We start from the raw sequence: 27312 nt of genomic DNA on the forward strand, positions 1-27312 counted from the left end.
TTCCCTATTTAAACAGCGCTGACTGCGGCTCCCGACAAAGCCCGGCCTGAGCTGAAGCCGCCGATTCCCGGAGTGTCCAAGTCTGTCTCAGTGCGCACAGCGATGGGGGTCGCTGCTTATCTCTGTCTCCTTCTGTCCTGTGTGACAGGTGGGTGTCCCCGCGGCGGCGTCACCCCCACTCGGGGCCGGCTGCTTCTCGGTCACTCTTTGACCCTCTGCCTGGTCAACTGTTCATTAAACTTACTCTTTCTTTTCTCTTTTATTGACAGGCGTTCAATCAGCGGTCGTGCTGAATCAGACCCCGACCGCGGTGGCAAAGCCCGGAGGGTCCCTCAAACTGACCTGTGCCACCAGCGGCTTCAACCTCAACAGCAACAGCGTGCACTGGGTGAAACAGGTCTCCGGGAAAGGGCTGGAGTGGGTGGGGAGGGTGTATGGTAGTAGGAAATATTACGGGCCTGCCTTCAGCGGCCGATTCGAGTTTTCCAGTGACAGAAGCAGCAACGTCTATCTCCAAATGAACAGCCTGAGACTGGACGACACGGCCACCTATTACTGTGCAACAGACTACGTGGGTGGCACAGTGTGACAGATGGGACTCCCTCCATACAAAAACCTGCCGCAACCAAACGCTTTAAATCAGCCTCTCTGGGCGCTGCCGCCGCCGCCTTTACCCGGGACCCGTGGATATAAACCAGATCCCGAGGGCATAATCTGCCACAGGGGACAAGTTCCACTGAAGATGTGGGAACACAAGCAGCGAGGAGCCGCTGTGGGTAGAGGCACGGTGACAGTCCTGGTGGGTAATATCCTGTCCACTACACGGCTGCAATGGCCGAGACCGGGCGCTGTTGTGTGGGACACACGGACACAGATGGAGGGGTTTAATAAAGCCGCTGCCCACTCTGGGCACCGTTGGATTTCGTGCTGGATGTGGTTGTGCGGTTTGTGAGCGGCGGTGAAGCACCGTGATACTATCTTGACTACTTGGGTGCAGGAACCTCGCTGACAGTGACTTCAGGTAAGACCATTTCCTCAATTCCATTTTACACAGTTGTATTTTATTAATTGACGGTCTTTGCGAATTCTGTAATTGACCTGAACTCGGTGAGATATTTGGAACAATTGCACGGATTTCCTGGAGACAGGCGGGTTTCTCCAGAGTTAGAATATACCCAACAACAATACATTTCCCACCATGTTGAACTGCCGCACAGGCTGCACTTTCTCTGAGTCTAACCATCTTCTGCCTTCAGTCCATCTTGTGCCTGCTGACCAAGCTGGCTTTCTGGGCTAGTCCCATCGGGCACATATCCTTCTGAAGCCTTCTGATCCATTTACTGGATAATCAGAATTCTATCTGCTTTTACAGTTTCCTCTGGCAACTCATTCCAGATACTGCCTATCCAATGTGAATAAAATGCCCCTGAAGTCCCCTTTCAAATCTCTACTCACCTTACGCCTTTGCCCCCCTGTTTTAGAACCATCTATCCTGGGGGAAAAAGACATTTGAGCGTGCACCTTATCCATGCACCTCATGATCTTGTTCACCTCAATAAGGTTGCCGCCTAGTCTCCTTCGCTCCAAAGAAAAACATCCCACCTTATCCTCCCTCTCCCTAAAACACAACCCCACATATGCAGATAATATCTTGGTGAATCTTTTCCAAGTCCTTTCCAATTTAATGGCATCCTTCCTGTAGCTGGGAGACTAGAACTGCACACAGTACTTACTCTAAGTGTGGTCTCACCAATGACTTGTACTGCTGCATCATGATGTCCCAACGTTTACTCTCAGTACCCTTCCCATTGAAGGCAGTCTGCCAAAAGCCACCTCACCTCCCAGTCCACCTAACTCACCACTTTCAGCGAACCATGCTCCTGTATTCCCCAATCTGTCTGTTCAACAACACTCTCCAGGCTCTGCCATTTACTGTGTAAGTCCAGCCCTGGTTTGATATACCAAAGTTCAACACCCCTCACTTGTCAGAGTTAAATTCCATTTGGCATACCTTGGCTCGCTTTCCCAACTGATCTAGATCTTCATGTAAACTTAGATAGCCTTCCTCACTGTCCACTCATGCACTGATTTTGGTGTCATCTGCAAACTTACCATCAATGTTCAGTATATTGCATGGCAAACTGTTAAACATAGGAACATAGAAAATAGGTGCAGGAGGAGGCCATTTGGCCCTTCGAGCCAGCACCACCATTCATTGTGATCATGGTTGATCATCCACAAACGGTAAACCGTGCCTACCTTCTCCCCATATCCCTTGATTCCGTTACCCTCTAGAGCAGCTCTATCTAACTCTCTTTTAAATTCATCCGGTGAATTGGCCTTCACTGCCTTCAGAATTCCACAAATTCACAACTCTCTGGGTGAAAAAGTGTTTTTTCATCTCAGTTTTAAATGGCCTCCCCTTTATTCTTAGACTGTGGCCCCTGGTTCTGGACTCCCCCAACATTGGGAACATTTTTCCTACATCTAGCTTGTCCAGTCCTTTTATAATTTTATAAGTTCCCCTCTCATCCTTCTAAATTAATGTAGATAACAAACAACAGTGGTCTCAGCAGTGACCCCTGCAGCAATCCACTTGTCACAGGCCTCCGATCAGAAAAGCAATACTTCACAACTACCCCTTGGCTCTTCCTCCAAACTAATTTTGAATGTATTTGGCTAGCTCATGTTGGGTTCCATGTGATCTAACCTTCCAGACCAGCCCACCATGCCAGACCTTGTTAAACCCTATCAGGTTCATAAGGCACAATTTCCTAAACACAAACCTTCCCAAATCCTTGGCCCACCCTCCCAAGTGATCTAGATCTTCTTAAAATCCCTAATCATTCCGTGCCTATCCAAACACTGGTAGTTCCTGTCCTTCGGGACATTCCCACCAATGAAGTCAGGCTGACTGATGTAGATCCCTGCCTTGGCCCTAATGTCCTTCTTAAATAGCGCAACAGTATCAGCCACCCTCCAGTCTTTTGGAGATTAATCTGCAGTGAAAGATGATGTAAATACCTCTGAAGGAAAGTAAATTATTTTCCCGAGCTTCCCACAAGATCAGAGGATGCAGTTTTAAAGCACTGGGGATTTATCCACCTTAACGCACTTAAAAGCTGCCAATAGTTCCTCTTTGGTCAATTGTATATGATCTAAGACATCACAGCTCCTATGATTCAACTCATTAGCTTCCATGATCTTCTCCTCAGTTAATGTGGATGGGAAATATTCATTTAATATCTGCCCCATCTCTTGTATCTACACAAAGATGGCCTTGCTGATCTGAATTTTAAGGGGACCTATTCTTTCCCCAATCACTTTATCTTTATTTGACTATCGAGTCTCTCTTAGGATTTTTATTTACCTTGCCTGTCAGAACCATTTCAGGTCCTCTTTATTGCCCAAGTGCATTCTTAAGTGTGTTCCTACACTCCTTATACTCACCGAGGCATTCGCTTGAGCCCGACAGCCATAATCTGACGCACACCTCCAGTTTATCTCTGACCAGAGCCTTAACATCATTCAAAAACCAGGATTCCCTAAGCGTACCAGACTTGGGCTTCACCCTAACAGGAATATGCTGCCCCTGCACTCTGACTATCCCACTTATGAAAGCCTCCCACATGTCAGCCATCCCCTAACCATTAACAGACTCTCCCAAACAAACTGCAAGATCCTGCCCAATGTTTCCAAAATCAGCCTTAACTCAGTTAGGATCTTAATTTGTGGGCCAGTTTCATGCTTCTCGATAACTACTTTAAAACTAGTACAAGTGTAGGAAGGAACTGCAGATGCTGGTTTGAACTGAAGATAGATCCAAAAAGCAGGAATAACTCAGCGGGTCAAACAGCATCTCTGGAGAAAAGGAATAGGTGACGTTTAGGGTCGAGACTCTTCTTCAGATTGAGAGTCAGGGGAAAGGACTCTCAGTCTGAAGAAGGGTCTCGACCTGAAACATCACCTATTCCTTTTCTCCAGAGATCCTGTTTGACCCGTAGAGTCACTCCAGCTTTATGTGTTTAAAACTAGAAGAACTATGGTCACTCATCCAAAAATGCTTCCACACTGACATTTCATTCCCTTTCCTCGTATCTGAAGAGGAGGTTTAGTGTTGTATTCTCTCTAGCGGTTCTAGCAGATCCTTCTTTGAGTTGATTACAGGACCTTTGTGAGATGCAGTTAACAAATTCCATCTCATCCAAGCACTTAATATTGTGGGATACCCAGTCAATATGAGGGAAGTTGAAATCTCCCACAAATATCGCCCTATCATTTGTCCAACTCAGCTAAAGGACAAGCATGGGCTCAATCAGATGAATGGCCCCGTTCTGTGCTCTGAGATTCAATGGAACTATCATTTATTTAGTAAATCCAGTACATGCTCCCTCAAAGAGATCCCATCAAACACATCCAGGGCGGACAGAGCATGAGTCAAATGCAGAGTAAATCTCCCCGTGTCACTGTGCTGTCAGCTACAGATTAGATACAAAGTTCCTTCTGTCATGTCCCAACACTCCCAGGGAAAGTACAGCACAAGATAGACAATTAGTGAGGCTCCCTCCAACCTGTTCCCTCACACAACCTGGGTACGGATAGACACTGAGTGAAGTTCCTTCACTGTTACATACTCCCAGTGCACGGACTGAGTGTTTGACACACAGTGAAGTTCCCTCTACATTGCTCTGTCAAACACTCCTTGTGTAAATGTTTCAGAACACAGAAGGCTCTTAAGATTGTAAAAAAAATTAATGCTGTTTGGTTAAAAAACGAAGGTTCGCTATAATGACAGATTTGAACATAATGAGAGAATGTTGTACTTGGTTCTAGATGTCGGTTTTAGTCCACCAGGTTTTCTTTGCATTTTGTATTAAATTACAACATTTAGAGATCCTTTGTAAGTCAATACCTTTTATTCTACATTGTGAATTCACTGCTGCCCGTAGTTTAGATTCTATGTCAAGTTGCTTGGTGTTTTTGACATGAGTTTTGCTGCACTAAAGAACTGCTTTTTCTCAGTTCACAGACGGAGGAACGGCTCTAATTTCCTGCCCTCCTCCGTCAGCCGACTGGGTTTGTCCAACAAGTGCTTTGCTCCATTAACCAAGGCTGCTGGTGTCTCAATGAATCTCAGTGGTCATTCAGAGCACGTTTCATGGTGTCTCCGAGCCCTTCACAGGCAGTGAAGCACGTTCACTGTAGAGCCCTGTTGTAAAGGAGGGACTGTGGATTCACTCTGCACATAGCAGAATCGGCAAACCGCTGGTGAGGGGGGAATGTTGTCCGAGACACCACAGGTACAGTGATCCAATGGACGGGCATCAGGCTGCAATGGGAGGGAAGGAGCTGGGGAACTGGGCAATGGGCCAAAGCACTCGAGTAATCCAGAGGGATGGATGAACAATCCATAGACCTGTTTAATTCCACCACAACTGTGGAATTTACACTCTGTTAATAATCTGGGACAGATTGGACCTGTGTCAGACTTTTTTCCGTTAGTAACCTGGATTTTGTGCACTAATCCACAGTAATGATGGGCTCTCAGCTTCTCTGCTGTACCTCAGCGGAGGAGATCTGTTGTGTTTGCCCAGTCAAGCCTATATCCAAGGTCCTATTTAGAACAATTACCTCTGTCATATGTCCCGCCCCCAGTACCAGCTTAGTTGGGTCCCCTGCTAAGTGCGAAGAATTCGCTAAATTTTTCACCAACAAAGTTGAGAATATTAGAATGAACATTTCCCCCCCCACCCGTGACCTAGCTGTCTCACTAGTCTGTTCATCTAAATTGGACTGCTTCCAACCCGTCACTCTATCCTCCCTTGCAAAGCTTATCTCCGCTATGAAACCTGCAACCTGCCCCCTTGATCCTGCCCCCACTGCCCTTCTGAAGGATGTCATTGCAATAGCTGGTCCCAGCATCCTCTCTATTATCAACAGCTCTCTGGCCACTGGCACTGTTCCAACCAGTTTCAAGCACGCGGTGGTCCAGCCCCTACTGAAAAAACCTAACCTAGACCCCACCTTGCCTAGCAACTACAGACCCATTTCCAAACTGCCATTCCTGTCAAAAGTCCTTGAAAAGGCAATCCTTAACCAATTAGTGCCCTACCTGCAACAAAACACCATCCTGGAAAGTTTCCAGTCAGGTTTCAGAGCCCACCACAGCACAGAGTCTGCCTTGTTGAAGGTACACAACGACCTGCTTCTCGCCATCGACACCGGCGACTGTGCAATCCTGCTCCTTCTCGACCTCAGCGCAGCATTCGATACAGTGGACCACACCATCCTTATTGACCGTCTCCGGTACGCGGTTGGCATTGATGGCACTGCCCTGAGCTGGTTCGCTTCGTACCTCAAAGATAGGAGTTTCGCCATCAACATAGGCAGTTATTCCTCTGCTCCAGCTAGCCTCTCCTGCGGAGTTCCACAAGGCTCAATCCTAGGCCCCATTCTCTTCTCTCTATACATGCTCCCCCTTGGCCAAATCATTCAAAGGCACGGCATTTCTTTCCACTGCTATGCCGATGACACTCAGCTTTACCTCCCCCTGAAACCCAACAACCAGTCAAATTTAAACAGCCTCTCACACTGCCTTGAGGACATAAAATGTTGGATGGCACAGAACTTCCTCCAATTAAATGAGAGCAAGTCTGAGGTCATTCTATTCGGCCCCCCCGACTCCATCAAATTGATAACAGGCAGTCTTGGAAGCCTATCCTGCCTAGTCAAACCGCATGTCAAAAACCTCGGCATGATATTTGACTCTGCATTAAAATTTGATAAGCAAGTCAACGCTGTGGTAAAAGCCAGCTTCTTCCAACTTCGAACCATAGCTAAAATCAAACCTTTCCTCAAATTCGACGACACAGAAAAAATCATTCACGCTTTCATTTCCTCCCGCCTAGACTACTGCAACTCCCTATACACTGGGATCAGCCAATCTTCCCTGTCCCGCCTGCAACTGGTCCAAAACGCTGCAGCGAGACTCCTGACGGGTACCCGTAAAAGGGACCACATCACCCCGATTCTGGCCTCTCTCCACTGGCTCCCTGTACGGTACAGAATCAACTTCAAGCTCCTCTTATTCACGTATAAAGCCCTAAATGGACACTCCCCCCCCTACATCAAAAATCTTCTAACCCCCCTCTCTAACTCCAGGTCCCTCAGATCGGCCGACTTGGGGCTATTCACTATCCCACGGTCTAGGCTTAAACTCAGGGGTGACCGCGCTTTTGCGGTTGCAGCTCCTAGACTGTGGAACAGCATCCCTCTCCCGATCAGAACTGCCCCCTCCATCGACTCCTTTAAGTCCAGGCTCAAAACATATTTCTACTCCCTAGCGTTTGAGGCTCATTGAGGAGGCGCTGTGAACTGTTTGCGTGCTACTGTATGTTTTCATTTTTTTTTTCTATTGGAACCTAATCAAATGTACAGCACTTTGGTCAACGTGGGTTGTTTTTAAATGTGCTATACAAATAAAATTGACTTGACTTGACCCTGTCCCAGCAACGTGATTGGCACTAAATGCACCCAGAATGGCAATCCAGACGGGCAGTTTACTCTGACTTTACTGCCCCTCCTCACCCCAGCACCCTTCTGCCCCACTTACCCCTCACCCCAGCATCCTGCTGCCCCACTCACTCACCCCAGCACCCTGCCCCCCACCCAGCCCCTGCCCCTCCTCACCCCAGCACCCTGCTGCTCCACCGACCCCCTCACCCCAGCAGCCTGCTGCCCCACCCAGCCCCTGCCCCTCCTCACCCCAGCACCCTGCTGCTCCACCCAGCCCCTGCCCCTCCTCACCCCAGTGCTCTGCTGGTCCACTCAGCTCCTCAACCCCAGCATCCTGCTGCCAGTATGATGTGTTTTCCAGTCCCTGACCCGCCTCCTGACCACATTAGGAACATTGATCCATATTAAACTGCACTCACCACCTGCTGGTCCTGGGATGGAAAACACTGTGAGCTGCAAATCTCGCCGCCTGACATTATTGAGCCTCCTGCACGAAACACTCGGCAGCTCAGGCAGCATCTGTGGGGAGAGAAGCAGAGTCACCCTTTCACATCAGTGATCTTTCATCAAACTCTTTCAGTACAATTTCTGACAACCACGCTATTTCCACTTTTATTTGATGGTTTTATAATTTTGTTGAAGGTTTCCACAACCCCAGGCCATCTCAAAGCATTTCCCAGCCCATTAATAACTCAGAGACATCGAGTCATACAGCACGGAAACAGGCCCTTCAGCTCAGCTCGTGCAAGGCAGCCTGATGCCCCATGTATGCTAGTCCCACTTGCCCATGTTTACCTCATGTTCTCTAATCCTTTCCTATCCATGTATCTGTCCAAGTGTCTTTCAAATGCTGTTATCGTCCCTGCCTCAACTGTTTCCTCTGACAGCTTGTCCACACACCCTGCGTGTGAGAAAGTTCTTATTAAATCTTGCTCCTCTCATCTTACACCTATGTCCTGTCCTCTGGTTCTCCTATCCTGTGTTGATTCCCCTATCCTGTGTAAAAAACTGTGCATTCACCCTATCTATTCCCCTCATGATGTTATACACCTTTATAGGATCACTCTTCAGCCTCCTAGAGGTGGAATGGAGGAAAGTCCTAGCCTGCCCTACTTTTCCCTCTAGCTCAGGCCCTCGAGTCCTGGCAACATTCTTGTAAATCTTCTCAGCACTCTTCTAGCCTAATGATATATTTCCTAGCTTGATGAAAACTGAGCATTGTACTCCAAATTCAGCCTCACCAATTTCTTATAACTCTCCAGTATAACATCCAACTTCAGAACAGTAAACCCTCATTTTAACGGACCATGGTGTGGGGGGATAACGTCCGTTATTGCCGAATGTCTGCTTTATACGAGTACGGTATTATTCATGTTTGCAGTTGAAACAAAGAATGCAGATGCTAATTAATACACAAAAAGACACAAAGTGCTGGAGTAACTCAACAGGTCAGGGAGAATCTCTGGAGAACATCGATAGGTGAGGTGGGGACTGATTCAGTCTGCTGGGTTACTCAAGCACTATGTGTCATTTCACCTTAAAACCAGGCGCCAGTGCTTCTGCTCCGCACCAGCCCGCCCTTCTTCATCCACCGCACGGTCCGGTCACACGGCTGTGGTTGTGGCTCATGTTGTAGCCTCTGGGCAGCAGTGCTATCTTCAGGCCGCTGTCACTGACAGGGTGCATGGTCACCATGGGACACCCTCTCCTCTCACCAGCTGCTGCTTCCAAGGTGCAGTATGTTGGTGACTCCAGCGAGAAGGAGGAGGAGACGGCGGTGGAGGGAGGAAGAGGCTGAGTGGACAGAGGGAGGGGAGGAGATGGAGGGGGGAGGGGAGAGGTGGAAACCGTGGACAGAGCGATGGGAGATGGAGGAGGGAGGGGAGAGGTGGAAGCCGTGGACAGAGCGAGGGGAGGAGATGGAGGAGGAGGGAGGGGGGATGAGGTCAAATGGACAGAGCGTGGGGAGGAGATGCAGGGGGGGGGGGGGTGAGGCCGAATGGACAGAGTGAGGGGAGGAGATGTAGGGGGGGAGGGGGAGGGGGATGAGGCCGAATGGACAGAGCGTGGGGAGGAGATGGCGGGGGGAGGGGAGAGGCCGAGTGGACAGAGTGAGGGGAGGAGGAGACGGCAGTCGATCAGGGAGTGGACAACAACAACAGCTGCATCAAGCGGACAGTGCGGTGGATGACGAAGGGCTTACTTGCGATTGGGGGTGGAGTTGGAAGCCGGGGCTCTAAGCGGTCAGGAGCCATGCATGGCAGGGTTGTTTCGGCAGATGCATCCGCTCTATCTAAAATCTGCTATAAAGGGGTCCATTAAAACGAGGGGTTACTATATATCAATTCCCTGACTCATGAAGTATAAGAAAATAACTGCAGATGCTGGTACAAATCGAAGGTATTTATTCACAAAATGCTGGAGTAACTCAGCAGGTCGGGCAGCATCTCGGGAGAGAAGGGAAACGTCACCCATTCCTTCTCTCCCGAGATGCTGCCCGACCTGCTGAGTTACTCCAGCATTTTGTGAATAAATACCCCTGACTCATGAAGACCTTTTTTTACCAACCTATTTACCTGTGACAACGCTTGCTGGGATCTGTGTCCCTGCACTCTAAGATCCCTTAGTTGTACAACACTCCCCGGGGCCCTGCGTGAGGAAGGTCCACAACAGGCCAGATGCAGCACCATTTGTCCCGGTGGTTGTGGATATGGTCCATCTGGTACCGTGCCATGTGCTTCCTGACCTGGGACACCTCAGCCACAGCACAGGCCGGTTTGTCCCTCTGTTTGGCAGAAGCTGCCTCCCCAGTGGCCGGTGCGTGATCAGCATTTCACTGCTTGGTCATGCACGGTGTGAAGGGATTGCAAAGGAACCATGTCTCTGCTCTGCCCGACCTTCTCTCGGCCTGAATCACCTGCATTTACTCAGGAAGCTGCATGAACCTGTTGCACGCGCTGGTAATAATCCATTTAATACAGAACCAACTGTTCATTTATTTACATTTCAGAGGTTAAGACCTTGCCTTCAGTCCACATCACCACTTCCTGCAACACAGAATCTGACCAAGAGATCAGCCTCCTCTGTCTGGTCAAGGACTACCAGCCTGAGATCATCAGTCAGACATGGTCCACCAGCAGTGGGGACATCACCACTGGAATCACAAAGTACCCACCAGTGTTGGGACAAAACAGCAAGTACACAATGAGCAGCTTGCTGCGAGTCCCTGCGGCAGATTGGAACAGTAATAACGTCTACATCTGCAAGGCAGGAGACAAGCCGGTGACAGCGAGGATCCAGAAGCCTGAACGTTAGTATGAGATTTTGTTGTCTATTTAAAGCTGATGATAAGACTGAAGTGGAAGCCTTTGTCGAACAATTCGATTTATTCACAAAATGCTGGAGTAACTCAGCAGGTCGGGTAGCATCTCGGGAGAGAAGGAATGGGTGGCGTTTTGGGTCAAGACCCTTCTTCAGACTGATGTCAGGGGGGGCGGGACAATGCAGGAGGAAGCTAATTAATTATTTTGCTCATTCATTCTCCTCCTCTCAGCCAGAGTGCTGCTGCTCAAGGAAAAAGACAGAATTTATATGGGAGGAGATCATGTTGGGGGGGGGGGGGTGCACGGAGGAAGCATCTGCTCTTGATCTGCCTTGATCTGCCTCCATTCTATCCACTGCTTAGTCTAATTCCTGCAGCTCTCTACCACCCAAACACCTCCCTCCAGATCAGCTGCTGTACACAGAGCCACACCTATTGTGCCCGTGCACAGTATGGAGATTGAAACCATCCTCACTCTTCCTGCACTTTCCCCTCAACCCTGCAGCCGACCCCTCACCAAGTGAAATCCAGTCTCCCTGTGGAAATGACATGAATCTGCTTCCACTCTCTCTTTTAACCACTGCCTTCCAGTTCTGATCAGATCATTACTGCCATAACAAAGTAAGTTACTCTTGTCCATCTGACCTCCTTTCGCCACTTAACTTAAAGTTGTGTAGGAAGGAACTGCAGATACTGGTTTAAAGCGAAGGTGAAAGGGAAAAGAGAGATACAGATGGTGATTATGGAGAGATGTAGAACTACTAGACCAAGTGGACCCGTTGGGCACAAGTCTCTCCTGCATTGGTGCAGCACCCTCTCCGCCCTCACCCCCCCCTCTCCTCTCACCCCTCCACTCCTCCCCCTCCTCCCCATACCCCTCTCCCCTCCCCCTCCCTCCACTCCCCTTCCCCAGCCCCTCCCCTCTCCTCCTCCCCCCCTCCCCCTACCCCTCTCCCCTCACCCCTCACCCCCTCCCTCCACTCCCCTTCCCCAGCCCCTCCCCTCTCCCTCCCCTCCCCGCCCCACTCCCCCCTCAAACACCTCCCTCCCTCCATCCCCTCTCCCTTCCCCTCCCCTCCCTCTCCCCTCCCTTCCCATTCCCCTCCCCCACTCCATCCCTCTCAACCCCTCTTATCCCCCTCCCTCCCTTCCTCCCTCCCTCCCCCTCCACACATCCCTCCCTCCCCCCCTCCACACATCCCTCCTCCCTCCCTCCATCCCTAGGATATAAATTTAAACTATAAAATGTCAATAACTTAAAGAATATAACACCAATTTCAATGAAACTTCTTCCATTAGCACCAAAGGGATGACGGTGAGTAAGGTGGGCCTAAAATTGTTGCGCTATCGTGTACTGTTTTGGCTGTAGTTCAGGAACAAACAAACACGCAAACGAGAGTTTTAGTATGTAGATCAGTGGTTCCCAACCTTTCAAATATAGCGACCCATTTTAGAACAAGCAATCATGAAGCGACCCCAACCCTTAAAATATCTTATATATACATTCGGTTTTTGTACAACAAACTGCCATATATTGCGATTATTGAATTATAGATTATTTATTCATAAAAAATTCCAAAGCTCCTACAAACATTAATTAATTGCAAATCAATTCAAAATTGTTCGAACACACAAATTTCCACCGTTATGTAAAATATGTTTATGAACTGACTTTAATGAGACGGCTGGTATTGCAGTTTTTTAGCTAGCAATTCTATCCTGGGCTCCGTTGTCGATATGGCACACCTCAAGTCGTCTTCCAGATTTAATTTATTTCGGTATTTGTTTTTAAGGATGAGAAGTTGGGAGAATGCTGCTTCACATAAGTAAGTTGTTGGGAAGGGCAATAAATTCCTTATCGCGATTTCTGATATTACTGGGAATTTTTGGAAACTTTTTGCCCAAAATTCTTGTAGTTGCAATTCACCAAACCATGATTTAGCTTCAAAATTGTTTTTTAAGTCGATGAACTCTTCTTCTGCTGCTTCAGGGATATTAGATACATTGGCATTGAATGGGTTGATTGTAAGGGAGAAAGATTTGCAACATTCATCAGGAAAATAACTTCTTAATCGAACAGTAAGAATTTCCAAATGCTCTTGTATCAAGCTATATAAGTCATCGATGTTAATTTCATTTGCCGCTTCTTCAACAAATTGGACAAGTGTTGGGAACATGTATAATTTCTTATGGTTAATTTTGGTGATCCAGAGTTCCAATTTCATTTTGAAAGACGATATGTTTTCAGACAAAGATATTATCGTACTTTCCTTACCCTGTAATCCTGTATTAACACTATTAAATATCTCAAAAATGTCGACCAGGTATGCCAATTTGCACAACGTAAATTCATCCGTCAACAATGATTCATATTCGCTTGCATTTTGAGAATCGAGAAATATTTGAAGCTCTCCTCTTAATTCAAAAAATCTCTTCAACGCCTTTCCTTTCGAGAGCCATCTTACCTCTGTGTGAAACAATAGTGCTTCATGCGTTGATCCCAAATCCTCACATAAAACTTTGAAGAGCCGTGTTGCAAGTGGCCTTGATTTAACGACATTTACTGCTTTAATCACTCGGTTAAGCACTTCTTTCAATGGTTCAGGTAACGTCTTGGTAGCTAATACTTGTCGATGAATCATGCAGTGAGTCCCAATTACTTCTGGAGTCACTTTTTTAACCAACGATTGGAAGCCAGACTTACAGCCGAGCATTGCAGGTGCCCCGTCAGTACAAACTCCGCATAATTTCTTCCATTCAATTGAATGTTCATTAAAGAAATCATCAATTAAATCAAAAATATCAGCAGCAGTAGTTGAAGTTTGCAGAGGCTTACAACACAAGAATTCTTCTTTAATTTTTTCATTTTTATAATAACGAACATACACAAGAAGTTGTGCAAAGTTTGTCACATCAGTAGTTTCATCAAGCTGTATGCTGAACAGCCCAGTTGGAGTTTCTTTTAATTCTTGAATAATTTGGCATAAAATATCCTCGGACATATCTGTTATCCTTCGTTTTACCGTATTGTTTGACACGGATAGAAGCGATAATTTATTTACCGCTTCAGGACCGATCATGAGACGTACAATATCTTTGGTGCATGGAAAAATAAGATTCTCAGCTATTGTGTGTGGCTTTTTAGCACGTGCTATTCTTAATGCAACCGTGTATGAAGCTTCAATGGCGGCTACATTTTTGTTTTGAAATAATCCACTGCTATCAAGCCGGCGGCTTTTGACACCAACAACTTTTGCTTTAAAAAAGTCAATACTTTTATCTTTCAAATCAGGGTGCTTAGTTTCGAGATGTCTTTGAAGTTTAGCTGGTTTCATAGACTCATGAGCAAGAACTTCCAAACATACTACACACTGTGGTCTTTCCACACCTGCATTAACTATGTCAGTGAATCCCCATTTCAAGAAATCATCACTGTACTTTCTCTTTCTTACACTCATTTTTAAAGGGTTAAGAATCACTCGAACAAAACTAACTACGTGTCACTGCAAGCGCGCGTACAACACTAGGTAAGTGGGAGGAGCGACAGCGGTGGCGCGACCAAGACAAAACAGAAACCAAACATGTTCAATACTGGCTTGAGTGACAACACGTTGTGTTGAGTGACTTAGGGAACTGTTACATTTAGTTTCATAGTATGAATTTATATAACTATCTTAATATGCATTTCACCGTGTTTTATATAATATTCATATCAGCTCAAAATCATTTAACGACCCCATGGCATTGGTGTCGCGACCCCGTTTGGGGTCGCGACCCACAGGTTGGGAACCACTGATGTAGATGATCAAAAGATAAGCAAAAAAGTAATGGTGATGAAGGAAACATGCCTTTATGTTAGCTGTGGGCTGGGTGGAAACGAGTTACAGACAAAGTTGAGGTTAAGGCAACTTAAAGTTGTAATTCCCAAACCTCCTGCCAATAGAAACAATTGTGTCTCATCTATTCCTGCTCACTGGAACCGGTGATGGCAGTGCTGTTCCTGTGTCTGCTCCAGCACACACTGAGATCACGGATGGTCTGTATGCCAGCCCCACTTACCCAGCTCCACTCTTATCACTGCAGAGTGGCCACACTGCTGGGGAAGCTTGGGTTCTAACCCAGCCTCCCAATCACAGCTCTGTCCAGCATCTCACTGTGGGATCCACCATATCAACACATCACCAGCATATCACCAGCATTGTGGGGAGGGCTGGTACTGGGGCACTTGACAAGGTTTGCAGATGATACAAAGCTGGGTGGTAGTGTGAACTGTGAGGAAGATGCTATGAGGTTGCAGGGTGACTTGGACAGGTTGTGTGAGTGGGCGGATGCATGGCAGATGCAGTTTAATGTGGGTAAGTGTGAAGTTATCCACTTTGGTGGTAAGAATAGGAAGGCAGAGTATTATCTGAATGGTGTCAAGTTAGGAAAAGGGGACGTACAACGAGATCTGGGTGTCCTAGTGCATCAGTCACTGAAAGGACGCATGCAGGTACAGCAGGCAGTGAAGAAAGCCAATGGAATGTTGGCCTTCATAACAAGAGGAGTTGAGTATAGGAGCAAAGAGGTCCTTCTGCAGTTGTACAGGGCCCTAGTGAGACCACACCTGGAGTACTGTGTGCAGTTTTGGTCTCCAAATTTGAGGAAGGATATTCTTGCTATTGAGGGCGTGCAGGTTTACTAGGTTAATTCCCGGAATGGCGGGACTGTCATATGTTGAAAGACTGGAGCGACTAGGCTTGCATACACTGGAATTTAGTAGGATGAGAGGAGATCTTATCGAAACGTATAAGATTATTAAGGGGTTGGACACGTTAGAGGCAGGAAACATGTTCCCAATGTTGGGGGAGTCCAGAACAAGGGGCCACAGTTTAAGAATAAAAGGTAGGCCATTTAGAACTGAGATGCGGAAATACTTTTACAGTCAGAGAGTTGTTAATCTGTGGAATTCTCTGCCTCAGAAGGAAGTGGAGGCCAATTCTCTGAATGTATTCAAGAGAGAGCTGGATAGAGCTCTTAAAGATAGCGGAGTCAGGGGGTATGGGGAGAAGGCAGGAACGGGGTACTGATTGAGAATGATCAGCCATGATCACATTGAATGGCGGTGCTGGCTCGAAGGGCCGAATGGCCTCCTCTTGCACCTATTGTCTATTGTCCCAGACGCTGGGAGAGTGGAGTCCTACACTGTGGCTGAAGGAATCATGTAATAACAGATATTAAATATGTTACAGCTCATAGAGCTCCACAGCTCATCCCACTTGTTCCATCCCCGGAGGTTATCCACAATCAAACAACTGCTGTCCTGGGCTGCATGATATCTGGATTCTCTCCTGACAATATTAAAGTTTCCTGGGAAAAATCTGGAGTTGTGCAAGAAGGCATTGTTCTCCCGTCCACTCCGGGAAGTAACGGTGGATTTCAAACAGTTGCTTACCTGCGGTTGCCTGTGGAGGAATGGACCAACAAACAGGAATATACTTGTGAAGTGAGCCACGAACCTTCCGGCTTCAGGAAAAGGATCAACATGAGATATCAAGAGGGTGAGTGGTGTCTGTGAATTTACTTACAGTATTAAACAATCTTACTGACATTTCAACCAAATTCCAGTCCCTGAGATCAGTCCTGTTGAGCGACGTACTATTTTCAGATTTTGCTTTTGCAATTTATGCCAATGCCTTCCACCAGTAATTCTAACTCATTCTGCAGGACATGGAGAGAGGAAGGTCACCAGTGTGTTTATTCTCACTCCTCTAGTTCCCTTTGTGTGCAGTGGTAAGAAAAATGGGGCAGTGAATAAACCACAGGTCCCATCTGACATCTGGAGAAAATCTCTCTTCCCTTCTCACTGTCTTCTTTGTGTTTGTTTCTCCAAATCCATCCCTTTCCACTGTTTCCGGAGAATCTGTTCTGTAGAATATTTTTTCATTGAAATGTAGGTGCCCTGGATTATTTTTGAACTCATCTCCACCCTCTTTAAAGTGTTGTCTGATCCTGGACAAAGTGAAGCAGTTGATCATGGTTGGCATAAACTCATGCTGATAAATACTGAGGACACAGACTGGGAATATGTGGATCTCCTGTTCTTCAACACAGGAGGGGAGGTGAAAATCTCTTAACACTTAAATCCATGAACCTTCCATTTCCAGGTGGAGAACGTCCCAGCTGTTCGAAGTGTATGCCGAAGTTCTTCTACCAGAGTAATCTCAATGTGACATTCTCAGATGGTTCTACCGGGCAGTATCATTGTTGGGGAGGAAAGTGTCAAATAAAGTAATTGGCTGCGTATGGAATTTGTCATTCTATTATTACAACCCATTGATAAGATTCAAATCCAACCCCTGGTATCCATTGGGATCAAAGTGTACCAGAGTGAGGACAAATACCCAATTCACGTTGCCACCCTCTCCCCTCCACTCGTTGCCTGTATACTCATTCATTTGTGGACATTGCTGCTTCACATCCCAGTGCCACTGACTAGATTCCTTCATGCTCTGACTCCAGTCAGCAAGGACCACCCAGAGACCGCGAGGCAGGAGATGTTTAAGGTGAACTGTGTGAAATGTCAAAGTGGCTCAGTAAAAAATTGGGTGATCCTTTATAAAGGCAAACTGGTGAGGCAAGATGCAGGGCTCTTGAATCCAGAACCAGGGGCCACAGTTTAAGAATAAGGGGTACATTGAGAACGTAGATGAGGAAAAACTTTTTCAGTCAGAGAGTTGTAAATCTGTGGAATTCTCTGCCTCAGAAGGCAGTGGAGGCCAATTCACTGGATGCTTTCAAGAGAGAGCTCGATGGAGCTCTTAAAGATAGTGAAGTATGGGTAGAAGGTAGGAACAGGGTACTGATTGTGAATGATCAGCCATGATCACATTGAATGGCGATGCTGGCTCGAAGGGCCGAATGGCCTACTCCTGCACCTATTGTCTATTGGCTCTAATTGGTCTCCTGTCCTACACTGGCTTTGGATGAAAACTGGTTAGCACAAATTGCCATTTATTAAACCACCTCCTTCAGAAGGCAGTGGAGGTCGATTCTCTGGATGCTTTCAAGAGAGAGTTATAGTAGATAGAGCTCTTAAAGATAGCAGAGTCAAGAGATATGGGAAGAAGGCAGGAACGGGGTACTGATCGTGGATGATCAGCCACGATCACAGTTAATGACAGTGCTGGCTCAAAGGGCCAAATGGTCTACTCCTGCACCTATTGTCTATTGTCTCCCAAACACAGACCTCAGTCCAAGGGAGAAACTCAGGGAATGCAATGAATGTTGCAAGGAATGGACGTGGTTTGTTATAATCATCCAAGGATAAGCAATACAAAATGTCTCTTGTGGAAGATACCAATATTTTACAGCATGGAGAGTAACCATACTCTGTCAGGTTTCATATGAAGCGATTTCCCCCCACACCGGGATGGTGGAACTACAAGACTGTCACTGATATGGGACGGGATTGACCATCTTGCAAAACCACATGTTCAACAATATCACATTGCAGATTAAAACAAGATTCACAAAGCAAGAACATTGTCCACTGTTAAACTAGGCTTACAAATTTCTGATGACACTGCAACAACTTTCATCCAGACGAATATCATGCACAGAACTATTTTTGAAAGGAATTTGCTCACCATTTTGCTTAAAGAAGGAGGGTTTGTGAAATAGACAACATCATACACTGACAAATGTCAGACAGACACAGTGTGTCTGAACTCTGCTTTCTACCCAGCTGAAGGCTTTGACTCCCAGGCTCACTGAAAGTTTCAATTCTGATACAAACGCAATCAACCCTCCACAATAAGTGTTTGAGAGCACAAACACCTCATGTGGCCCAAAGTGACCGAGTGTGTAAACAGTGCACACACGAGAGTGAGCTGAGTGGAACTAGACTTATGATGGTGTTTCAGAAGACACGTGGCAGTGCAGGTCAGAGGCAATGGATGAAGAATCATTCTCTTCCTCGCCCAGTGATTCTGAAGTGAAACGGGAAAGTACATCTAATGCAGAATTTCATCCCAATCTGCAGCAGGAGGGGACCTTGATACTTCTACGGATTTATGATTTGCTCTGCTGTTGCTGGATAGTCAGCCACTAATTTATTTCAGATAGTTGCTATCAATTACTGAAACGCCTCCAAGACTTCACTGGAGCACAGTCACACAAAACTGACATCAGCCTGTAGCCATTTTGCTACCGGTGTGGAGTTGTGTAGTGGCCAGAACAGATACGATGACATATTTCCTTCCGTGAAGTACAACAGTGAACTATCGACATGCTTCACCACCAACGGAAGCGTTTTACGTCAGAATGCATTAATAGAATTTAAATTCCCAGATCACGGGTTGGAATTTGAACTCATGTCACCAGATCGACAACTTCTGGATTCACATTTACCGTCACTCTTCATTTCAAGGAGGAGAGATGGGGAGATCTGCTGAGTGAGCTTTGGTGCTTGTGAGCAAGTGTGTGTAACATGACACAGCAAGTGATACAAAGGTGAAAGGAGTGCAGTCTTATGAGTGCCCAGGGTTGGAAGAATGCCACCTTTACTGAAGGTTGTGTGGGTGGTGAAGGTTTCAGAGATGGTGAGGGACATGGTCAGAGTAAGACTGGGATATCAGTATGTAACATTGTTAAACTGAGGGAATCCCAGGCTTGGCCCACAGGGAGAAAAGTTGCTTTTCTCATTCATGTTGCTCAGTATTACTAATTGATGCTGTAGGGGTTCCAAGCAAAGCATATATCAAATTGTGCCCCTGTAATGTACCAGCAGATCATGGTTCTGGGAAAGAGAGTCACATCCCTGTTGATGGGTCCTTTGATCTGTTTTTTCAGTCGAAATACCCAGCCTACTATTTAGCCTACTATTTAGCACGAGTTTTTCTGCAATTCCTTGATGATGTTGGCTGCTTCCCCGAGGCAGCGTGAAGTGTCGATGGTGGAAGGAGTAAAAGTCTACGGTGGGGGATGCACTGCCCATTGAGTGGGCCGAGGGCTGTTTAGTTTGGGTTAGTTTAGTTTGGTTTATTGTCACGTAGACCGAGGTACAGTGAAAATGCTCTTTGTTGCGTGCTAATCATTCAGCGGAAAGACTATATGATTACAATCAAGCCATCCACAGTATACAGATACATGACAAAGAGAATAACGTTTTGTGCAAGGTAATGTCCGAGCGTCTCCAGTGAGGTAGATGGTAGCTCAGGGCTAGTTAGTGAGGGGATGGTTCAGTTGCTTGATAACAGCTGGGAAGAAACTGTCCCTGAATGTGGAGATGTGCGTTTTCACACTTCTATACCTTTTGCCTGATGGGATAGGATATAAGAGGGAGTGGCCAGGGTGCGACTCGTCCTTGGTTATGCTGCTGGCCTTGCCGAGGCAGCGTGAGGTATAAATGGAGTCAGTTTGTTTGAGTGATGGGCTGGGCTGCAACCACAATTCGCTGCAATTTCTTGGATGGAGCTGTTCCCAAACCGTGCTGTGATGCATCCTGATAAAATGCTTTCTATGGTGCATGGTGCACTAAAATTGAATACCAATAAAGAATTGAATAGCATGTAGTTTTATTTGTATTAGTGTTATTGTATTTGTATAAGTGTTGTGGAGAATGTATTGTGTTTGATTATAAGAAATTAGAGTGTGCGCATAATTTCAAGGGTCAAACTCTGTATAAATGTTGAGTGGAATTTCAGAGCAGTAGGTAACTGGGACTGTGCTGCTCTCCTTGTGCACAAGTCAATCTAGTGAGTCTGGAAAATGAATGCAAGTCGTCAGAGTCCAGTTGATCAACGACGACAACACCAGACCTTGTCCGGTTTGTAAGCTTTCTATTTCTCATCTGCAGAATTGTCTGTCTTTATCCAAAATCCCTCCACTGAAGAGATTTGGATCAACAAGACCGCTACTGTGGTGTGCATGGTAGTGGGTGCTGATCTGAGCCAAGTCCAAATCTACTGGCAAGTGAGCGGAAGGGAGAGAACTACAGGGGCTGTGACCTGCCAACAGAGAGGGGAAAGGACCCAAGACAGAGTGATCAGTAAACTCCGGACCAGTGTGGAGGAGTGGACCAGTGGGGTGGAGGTCGTGTGCTCTGCCCAACGATCTCCATCATCATCACCAGTGTCCGCACGGACAGAAAGTGCCAAAGGTGGGCAAGAGATCAGCAAAGATATGGCCAACATTAGTTACCATGAGCAAGGGAGTTTAACATCTACTTTGCTCCTCTGTTCCAGTTGAGACTAAAAGTCCCAAGGTCAGACTGCTGCCTCCAGCTCACCAAGAGACCAAGCGTGACAACGCAGCCCCCATCGAGTGTGTGCTCTCTGGTTTCTACCCGGACCTCATTAACGTCACTTGGGAGAAAGACGGAGCCCAGATCTCCTCCAGCACCAGCACCACACCGACTGCTCTGGAGCAGGGGGGGACTTTCAGTGCCAGCCACTTCCTGACTGTGAGTTCAGAGGATTGGAAGAAAGGCTCAGTCTTCAGCTGTACAGTGTCTCATCCCCCCTCGAACACCAGTATCAGCCGGAAAGTGAAAAGCTTTCAAGGTAAAATGCTGGGATTCACTCGAATGATCACATCTTTTGCAAAATAGGGCGCAGCAAGTTTAGCACTGTAGGACAGTGTTGCAGTGTGTGTGTGTGTGTGTGGTGAAGGTTTCAGAGATGGTGAGGGACATGGTCAGAGTAAGACTGGGATATCAGCATGTAACATTGTTAAACTGAGGGAATCCCGGACTTGGCCCACAGGGAGAAAAGTTGCTTTTCTCATTCATGTTGCTCAGTATTACTAATTGATGCTGTAGGGGTTCCAAGCAAAGCATATATCAAATTGTGCCCCTGTAATGTACCAGCAGATCATGGTTCTGGGAAAGAGAGTCACATCCCTGTTGATGGGTCCTTTGATCTGTTTTTTCAGTCAAAATACCCAGCCTACTATTTAACACGAGTTTTTCTGCAATTCTTTGTGCAATAAATCTAGCCAGTGACTACTTTGATCTGTCATTGATCAGTCTTTTATGTGATGACATAAAAATCTTAAAGTTTATTTATAAGACACCTATTTGGATTTCTGCCCTGGCTTTCCATTAGTAACAGATGAGTATCAACTAAAATTCTGAAGTTTTCCATTTCTGATCCACAGAATTGTCCGTCTTGATTAAAAATCCTGGCATAAAAGAGATTTGGATCAACAAGACCGCTACGCTGGTGTGCACAGTGATCTGTACTGATTCGAGCCAGGTCCATGTCACCTGGAAGGTGGGAGGAAAGGAGAGAACTGAAGGAGTTGTGACCCGTACACCGAGCCGTGAAGGCACGCGAGACCCAGTTACCAGTGAACTCTGGACCAGTGTGGAAGAGTGGACCAGCGGGGTGGAGTTTGTGTGCTCCGCCCAACGATCTCCATCATCCTCACCAGTGTCAGCACGGACCCACCATAACAAAGGTGGGAAACAGACCAGTGATTAAATGGCAATGAGAGAGAGAGGGTACAGAGAGGGTTTACAAGGATGTTGCCAGGGCTACAAGGTCTGAGCTATAGGGAGAGGTTGAGTGGGCTGGGACTCTATTCCTTGGAGCGTAGGAGGATGAGGGAATATCTTTTTGACGTGTGTAAAATCATGAGAGGAATAGATCGGGGAGATGCACAGTGTCTCTTGCCCAGATTAGGTGAATTGAGTACCAGAGAACATACATTTAAGGTGAAGGGGAAACGATTTTATAGGAATCTGAGGGGTAACATTGTCACACAAAGGGTATTGGATGTATGAAACAAGCTGCCAGAGGAGGTAGTTGAGGCAGGGACTATCCTAACATTTATAAACAGTTAAACAAGTACATGGATAGGACAGGTTTGGAGGGATATGGACCAAACACGGGCAGGTGGGACTAGTTTAGATGGGACAGGTTGGCCGAGGTGGGCAAGTTGGGCTGAAGGGCCTGTTTCAACACGTATCACTTTATGACTATGAGAGAGTTTAACATTTATTTTCCTCTGTTCCAGTTGAGCCAAAAAAACCTGAAGTCAGACTGCTGCTTCCAGCACACGAAGAGACCAAGCATAGCCACAAGGTCACCCTTGAGTGTGTGGTCTCTGGATTCTACCCAGACCTCATAAACGTCACTTGGAGGAAAGACGGTGCCCTGATCTCCATCAACACCAGCGCTACACCGACTGCTCTGGAGCAGGGCGGCACTTTCAGTGCCAGGTATTTCCTGACCGTGAGTACAGAGGATTGGAAGTCAGGCTCACGCTTCAATTGTACAGTGCATCATCACGCCTCCAACACCATCCTCACGAAGGACGTGAAGAACAGCCAAGGTAGGCTCCTGGGTTTCACCTCACTCTCCACATTGTTTGCTGTGTGCTGTAAACTGTGCCACACATGGGCAACACTGTAACATGGTGCAATCCTGCTGTGGGCTTGTAAGTGAGTCTGGCCACAGAAATAATTGTATCTTTGACATTGCTTTAGTAACTTGAGGGCAATCCACGCCAGTTGACAGGCCAGACATGGTGGAGATCCACGATACTCTTCTTCCAAACGGGCTTTCCCTCTGCCTTTGTACTTAATGTGAGTGAGTGCCTCAGCTGTGACAGAATGTCCATCAGAGCAGCTCTCTCCCCGCCCCAGCGTGGCAATGTGTAGCAGTCTCTGCAGGCCGGCTGCAACACACAACATTCTGACAAAGCAGCAGCAGAGTTTAGTTACACCTCATGGATACAAACTGCATTTAAACAGTTGTGACTAAATGAAAGGACACAAAGTCGAGACCCTTCTTCATTCCACTTGTGACTAAATAAAATATTGCCGGTGCTTACATTTTATAATATAAATTGAAGAACTTTCCGCTGACTGGTTAGCACGCAACAAAAGCTTTACACTGTACCTCGGTGCACGTGACAATAAACTAAACTGAATTGAACATTTTGACCTCGAACATTAGCTCTATTTGCCTCTCCACAGAGGGTATTTTCTGCATTTGATTCAGTAAATAGCTGGTTAAAGGTTTGGTGATCACAAAACTGTCAAATAATGTCATAATCATAATCGTAATCGTAATTTATTAGCCAAGTATGTTTTGCACCATACGAGGAATTTGATTTGCCATACAGTCATACCGAAAAAGCAACATGACACACAAAATACATAAAAGTTTGACATAAACATCCACCACAGCGGCTCCTCCACATTCCCCCCTGTGATGGAAGGCAATAAAGTCTTATCTTCGTTCCTCCTTCCCTCCCGCGGTCGGGGGAGTCGAACCATCCGCAGCCGGTGATCGAGCTCCCACGTCGGGGCAGTCTAGGCTCCCACATCGGGACGGTCAAAACTCCTGTGGCTTGGAGTTCCCCAAATCGGTCCCTAACCAGGGACCGTGAGCTTCACGATGTTAAAGTCCGCAGCTCCCGCAGGTTGGAGCACCAAAGGCCGACCCCTGGCAAAGGCATCGCCCACTCCAAGATGTTAAAGTCCGCAGGCTCTGCGGTTTTGCAGCTCTAGAAGTCCCAAACAAGAGGCTGCCAACTCCACGATGTCAGGCCGCAGTGCGGACGGAGATACCACACGGCAAAAGTCGAGGAAAGAGATAAAAATAGTTTCCCCCACCCCCACAAATACAAACACTAAAGATAAGCTAAAACATACATTTTACAACAAACTAAAAACACAAAGAATGCAAAAGATGAAGACAGACAGTTGGCGAGGCAGCCATCGTGCGGCGATCCCCTGGTGGTCAACCTGTCCATTCACGTTGTTCGGCAGGGTTTCCTTGTGGGATCAATAGGAAGCTTCATTCCTTCACCACTGCAGATAAATCTCTCTGATGTTGATGGACCGCCATATCATTTGGTGGAGATGAGCACGAAATGTTGGTGTTTCAGTGACAAGCTGCTCCATCAGGGAACGGTGACATGATAATTGTGATTTCTCCCAGATGAATGTCCAGATACCCGCCCCTCGGTCACTTTAAGCAAACCTTCCTTCGAAGAGATCTGGATGAACAAGACAGCCACCATTCTGTGTAAGGTGGTTCACAGTGATTTAGAGGGATTCAGGGTAACCTGGCAAGTGAATGGAATGAAGAGAGAAGACGGGGTAACACCTCTGGGTGAAGAGAGGATCGGAGGTGCAGACACCATCACCAGCGGACTGACGGTCCCCGCTGCAGAGTGGGAGAATGGGGCTCTGTACACATGTGTGGTGGAGGACAAGAGTTTGCCAACGCCGGAGAGGAAATCCATCAAGAAGCAGACAGGTACGTGTGGACAGAGGTTGGTGCGAATCTAATCTGAGCAAATGGACTGATTTATCACATCCAGCATAGAAAATAATTGCAGGAGCAGGCCATTCGGCCCTTCGATCCTGCACGCACATTCAATATGAGCGGCTGATCATCCATATTCAGTACTCGCTTCCTGCATTCTCTCCATATCCCTTGATCCCTTTACCCCAAGAACTGTATCCAACTCATTCTTGCATTTCATTCACTGGATGAATTAAAAAAATAGTTAGATAGAGCTCTAGGGGCTAGCAGAGTCAAGGGATATAGGGAGAAGGCAGACACCGGTTACTGATTGTGGATGATCAGCCATGATTACAATGAATGGCGGTGCTGGCTCGAAGGGCCAAATGGCCTCCTCCTGCACCTATTTTCTATGTTTCTATATATTTAATAATTGGGCTTCAGTGCTGTCTGTGGCAGAGAATGCCCAGGTTCATCACTGTCTGGGTGAAGACATTTCTCCCCCTCTCACACCTACACAGCTTCACCCCAGACTGTCATCTCCTGGTCTGGATTCCCCAATATCTGAAACATGCTTCCTACGCCTCATCTGTCCAATCCAGTTAAGAATTCAATAGTTTCTATCAGATTCCTTCGGATTTTTCTGAACTCCAGTGGATATCTAATGGATATTAGGGTGGACTTACAGATGGTCAGAGAGTGTGAGGGACTAAAAGAAGACTAAGCTCTCCTGACCAACCACATCACTAAAATCCCAAGTCACCACGACACCGTCGCTCAAAACCACACTGGTTCCCACAGCGTGAGCTGCTTTGATAGAGTCGAGGGAGAGGGATTTGCACCTTTCACAAGCCGAGGTGCAGACTGAGTCAGGACTGGAAGGGCAGGGAGCTTAAGGCACAGACCAAAGTCCAACAGATCATTTAAGCAGAAGGGAAGATGGAACAGACAGCACAGGACGAGGCAGGTCCAAGGACTGAGTTCCACTTTCTATAGAGTCTCTGCATTCAATGGTTCCTGTTGATGAACGACCAAATTTAAACTCACTGGAAGCTATAGTTCAGTTTAGTTTCGAGATACAGTGCAGTAACAGGCCCTTTGGCCCACCAAGCCCGCGCCGACCAGCGATCCCACGCAGTCACGTACAAACTCCAAACAGACAGCACCCATAGTCGGGATCGAACCCCTGGTCTCTGGTGTTGTAAGGCAGCAATTCTACCGCTGCGCCACCAGGCAACTCTGTAAAATGTACCAGAGGCATGATTCTATTCCACACATCACTACAATGAGCAGAAAGGAAAAGCCTTTAGTTTCTGGTGAACTGAGGTCCCTCTGGATGTAAACGTTGTCCATGTCAGTATAAGATTAGAATGTGTTGGGGAAGTACAGAATTACCGACAGATTCAGTCTAACTCAGGTTCTCTCTGTTCCCAGATGGAGTTGTGACTCGTCCTCAAGTCTACCTTCTCCCCCCTTCATTGGATGAGGTGGAGACGGATGAGACGGCCACCTTGACGTGCCTGGTCACCAAATTCTCTCCAGAAGACATCTATGTGGCCTGGATGGCCAACGACACCCTTCTGAAGACAGGGATCGTGAACCAGCCCGTGACCAAGGACACCAGAAATAGGTGGAACACCATGACCAGTCAGTTGAAGGTTTCTCCAGAGGAGTGGAACAGCGGCACCACGTTCTCCTGTGTGGTGGGACATGGGTCCATCACAACCAGCCTGTTCAGAAGCATCAATAAATCTCACAGCAAACCCACTCTGGTCAATGTCTCACTTGTTCTGACTGATAGCTTTAAATCTTGTGTATAACACCCCATGATTCATTTATAAAACACTTGTTTTGTTCATTTCTGGATTATTAACTGACCCAGAGGATGATGGGTTAGCTCCCTAATACTTCATCAAAATGTGAACCTTTGTAAATCATTTTTTTTTAAATCCGACACAAGAATCAAATTTTGCCACAGTCATAATTCACCACAAATGTCTGAGCTTCTGGATACTTTTACAGAACTTTTCTGCCATGTTTGATCAGATTTCAACCCTGTGTGGGATCACACGAGGTATTAAATCTATGTATGTGTCAATGTACCAATACAAGTTCAATAAATGTGATGTGAAAAAGGTTTTATGTGCGTGTTCCTGACTGGTGTGTTTTGGGTGGCAGTACATGAGTAACTTGGGATGTGAGGTGTGCACATTCTAGGAGAAGCACAGCAGC

At 46.8% G+C, this 27312-nt stretch overlaps 1 protein-coding gene across 1 annotated transcript; it reads left to right on the forward strand.

Annotated features, from left to right (window-relative positions):
- On the forward strand, positions 1–27219 carry LOC144601382 (immunoglobulin epsilon heavy chain-like). Its single transcript, XM_078413451.1, has 12 exons — positions 1–148; positions 270–587; positions 699–803; positions 998–1021; positions 10526–10825; positions 16069–16377; positions 20676–20978; positions 21064–21381; positions 21977–22279; positions 22838–23155; positions 24772–25092; positions 26515–27219. Exons 1-12 carry the CDS (start codon positions 103–105, stop codon positions 26898–26900), a joined length of 3051 nt encoding a protein of 1016 aa, XP_078269577.1. The 5' UTR covers positions 1–102; the 3' UTR covers positions 26901–27219.
- The last annotated feature ends 93 nt before the right edge of the window (positions 27220–27312 follow it).

The sequence above is a fragment of the Rhinoraja longicauda genome, chromosome 16 (assembly GCF_053455715.1).
Source record: "Rhinoraja longicauda isolate Sanriku21f chromosome 16, sRhiLon1.1, whole genome shotgun sequence".
NCBI lineage: Eukaryota > Metazoa > Chordata > Chondrichthyes > Rajiformes > Arhynchobatidae > Rhinoraja > Rhinoraja longicauda.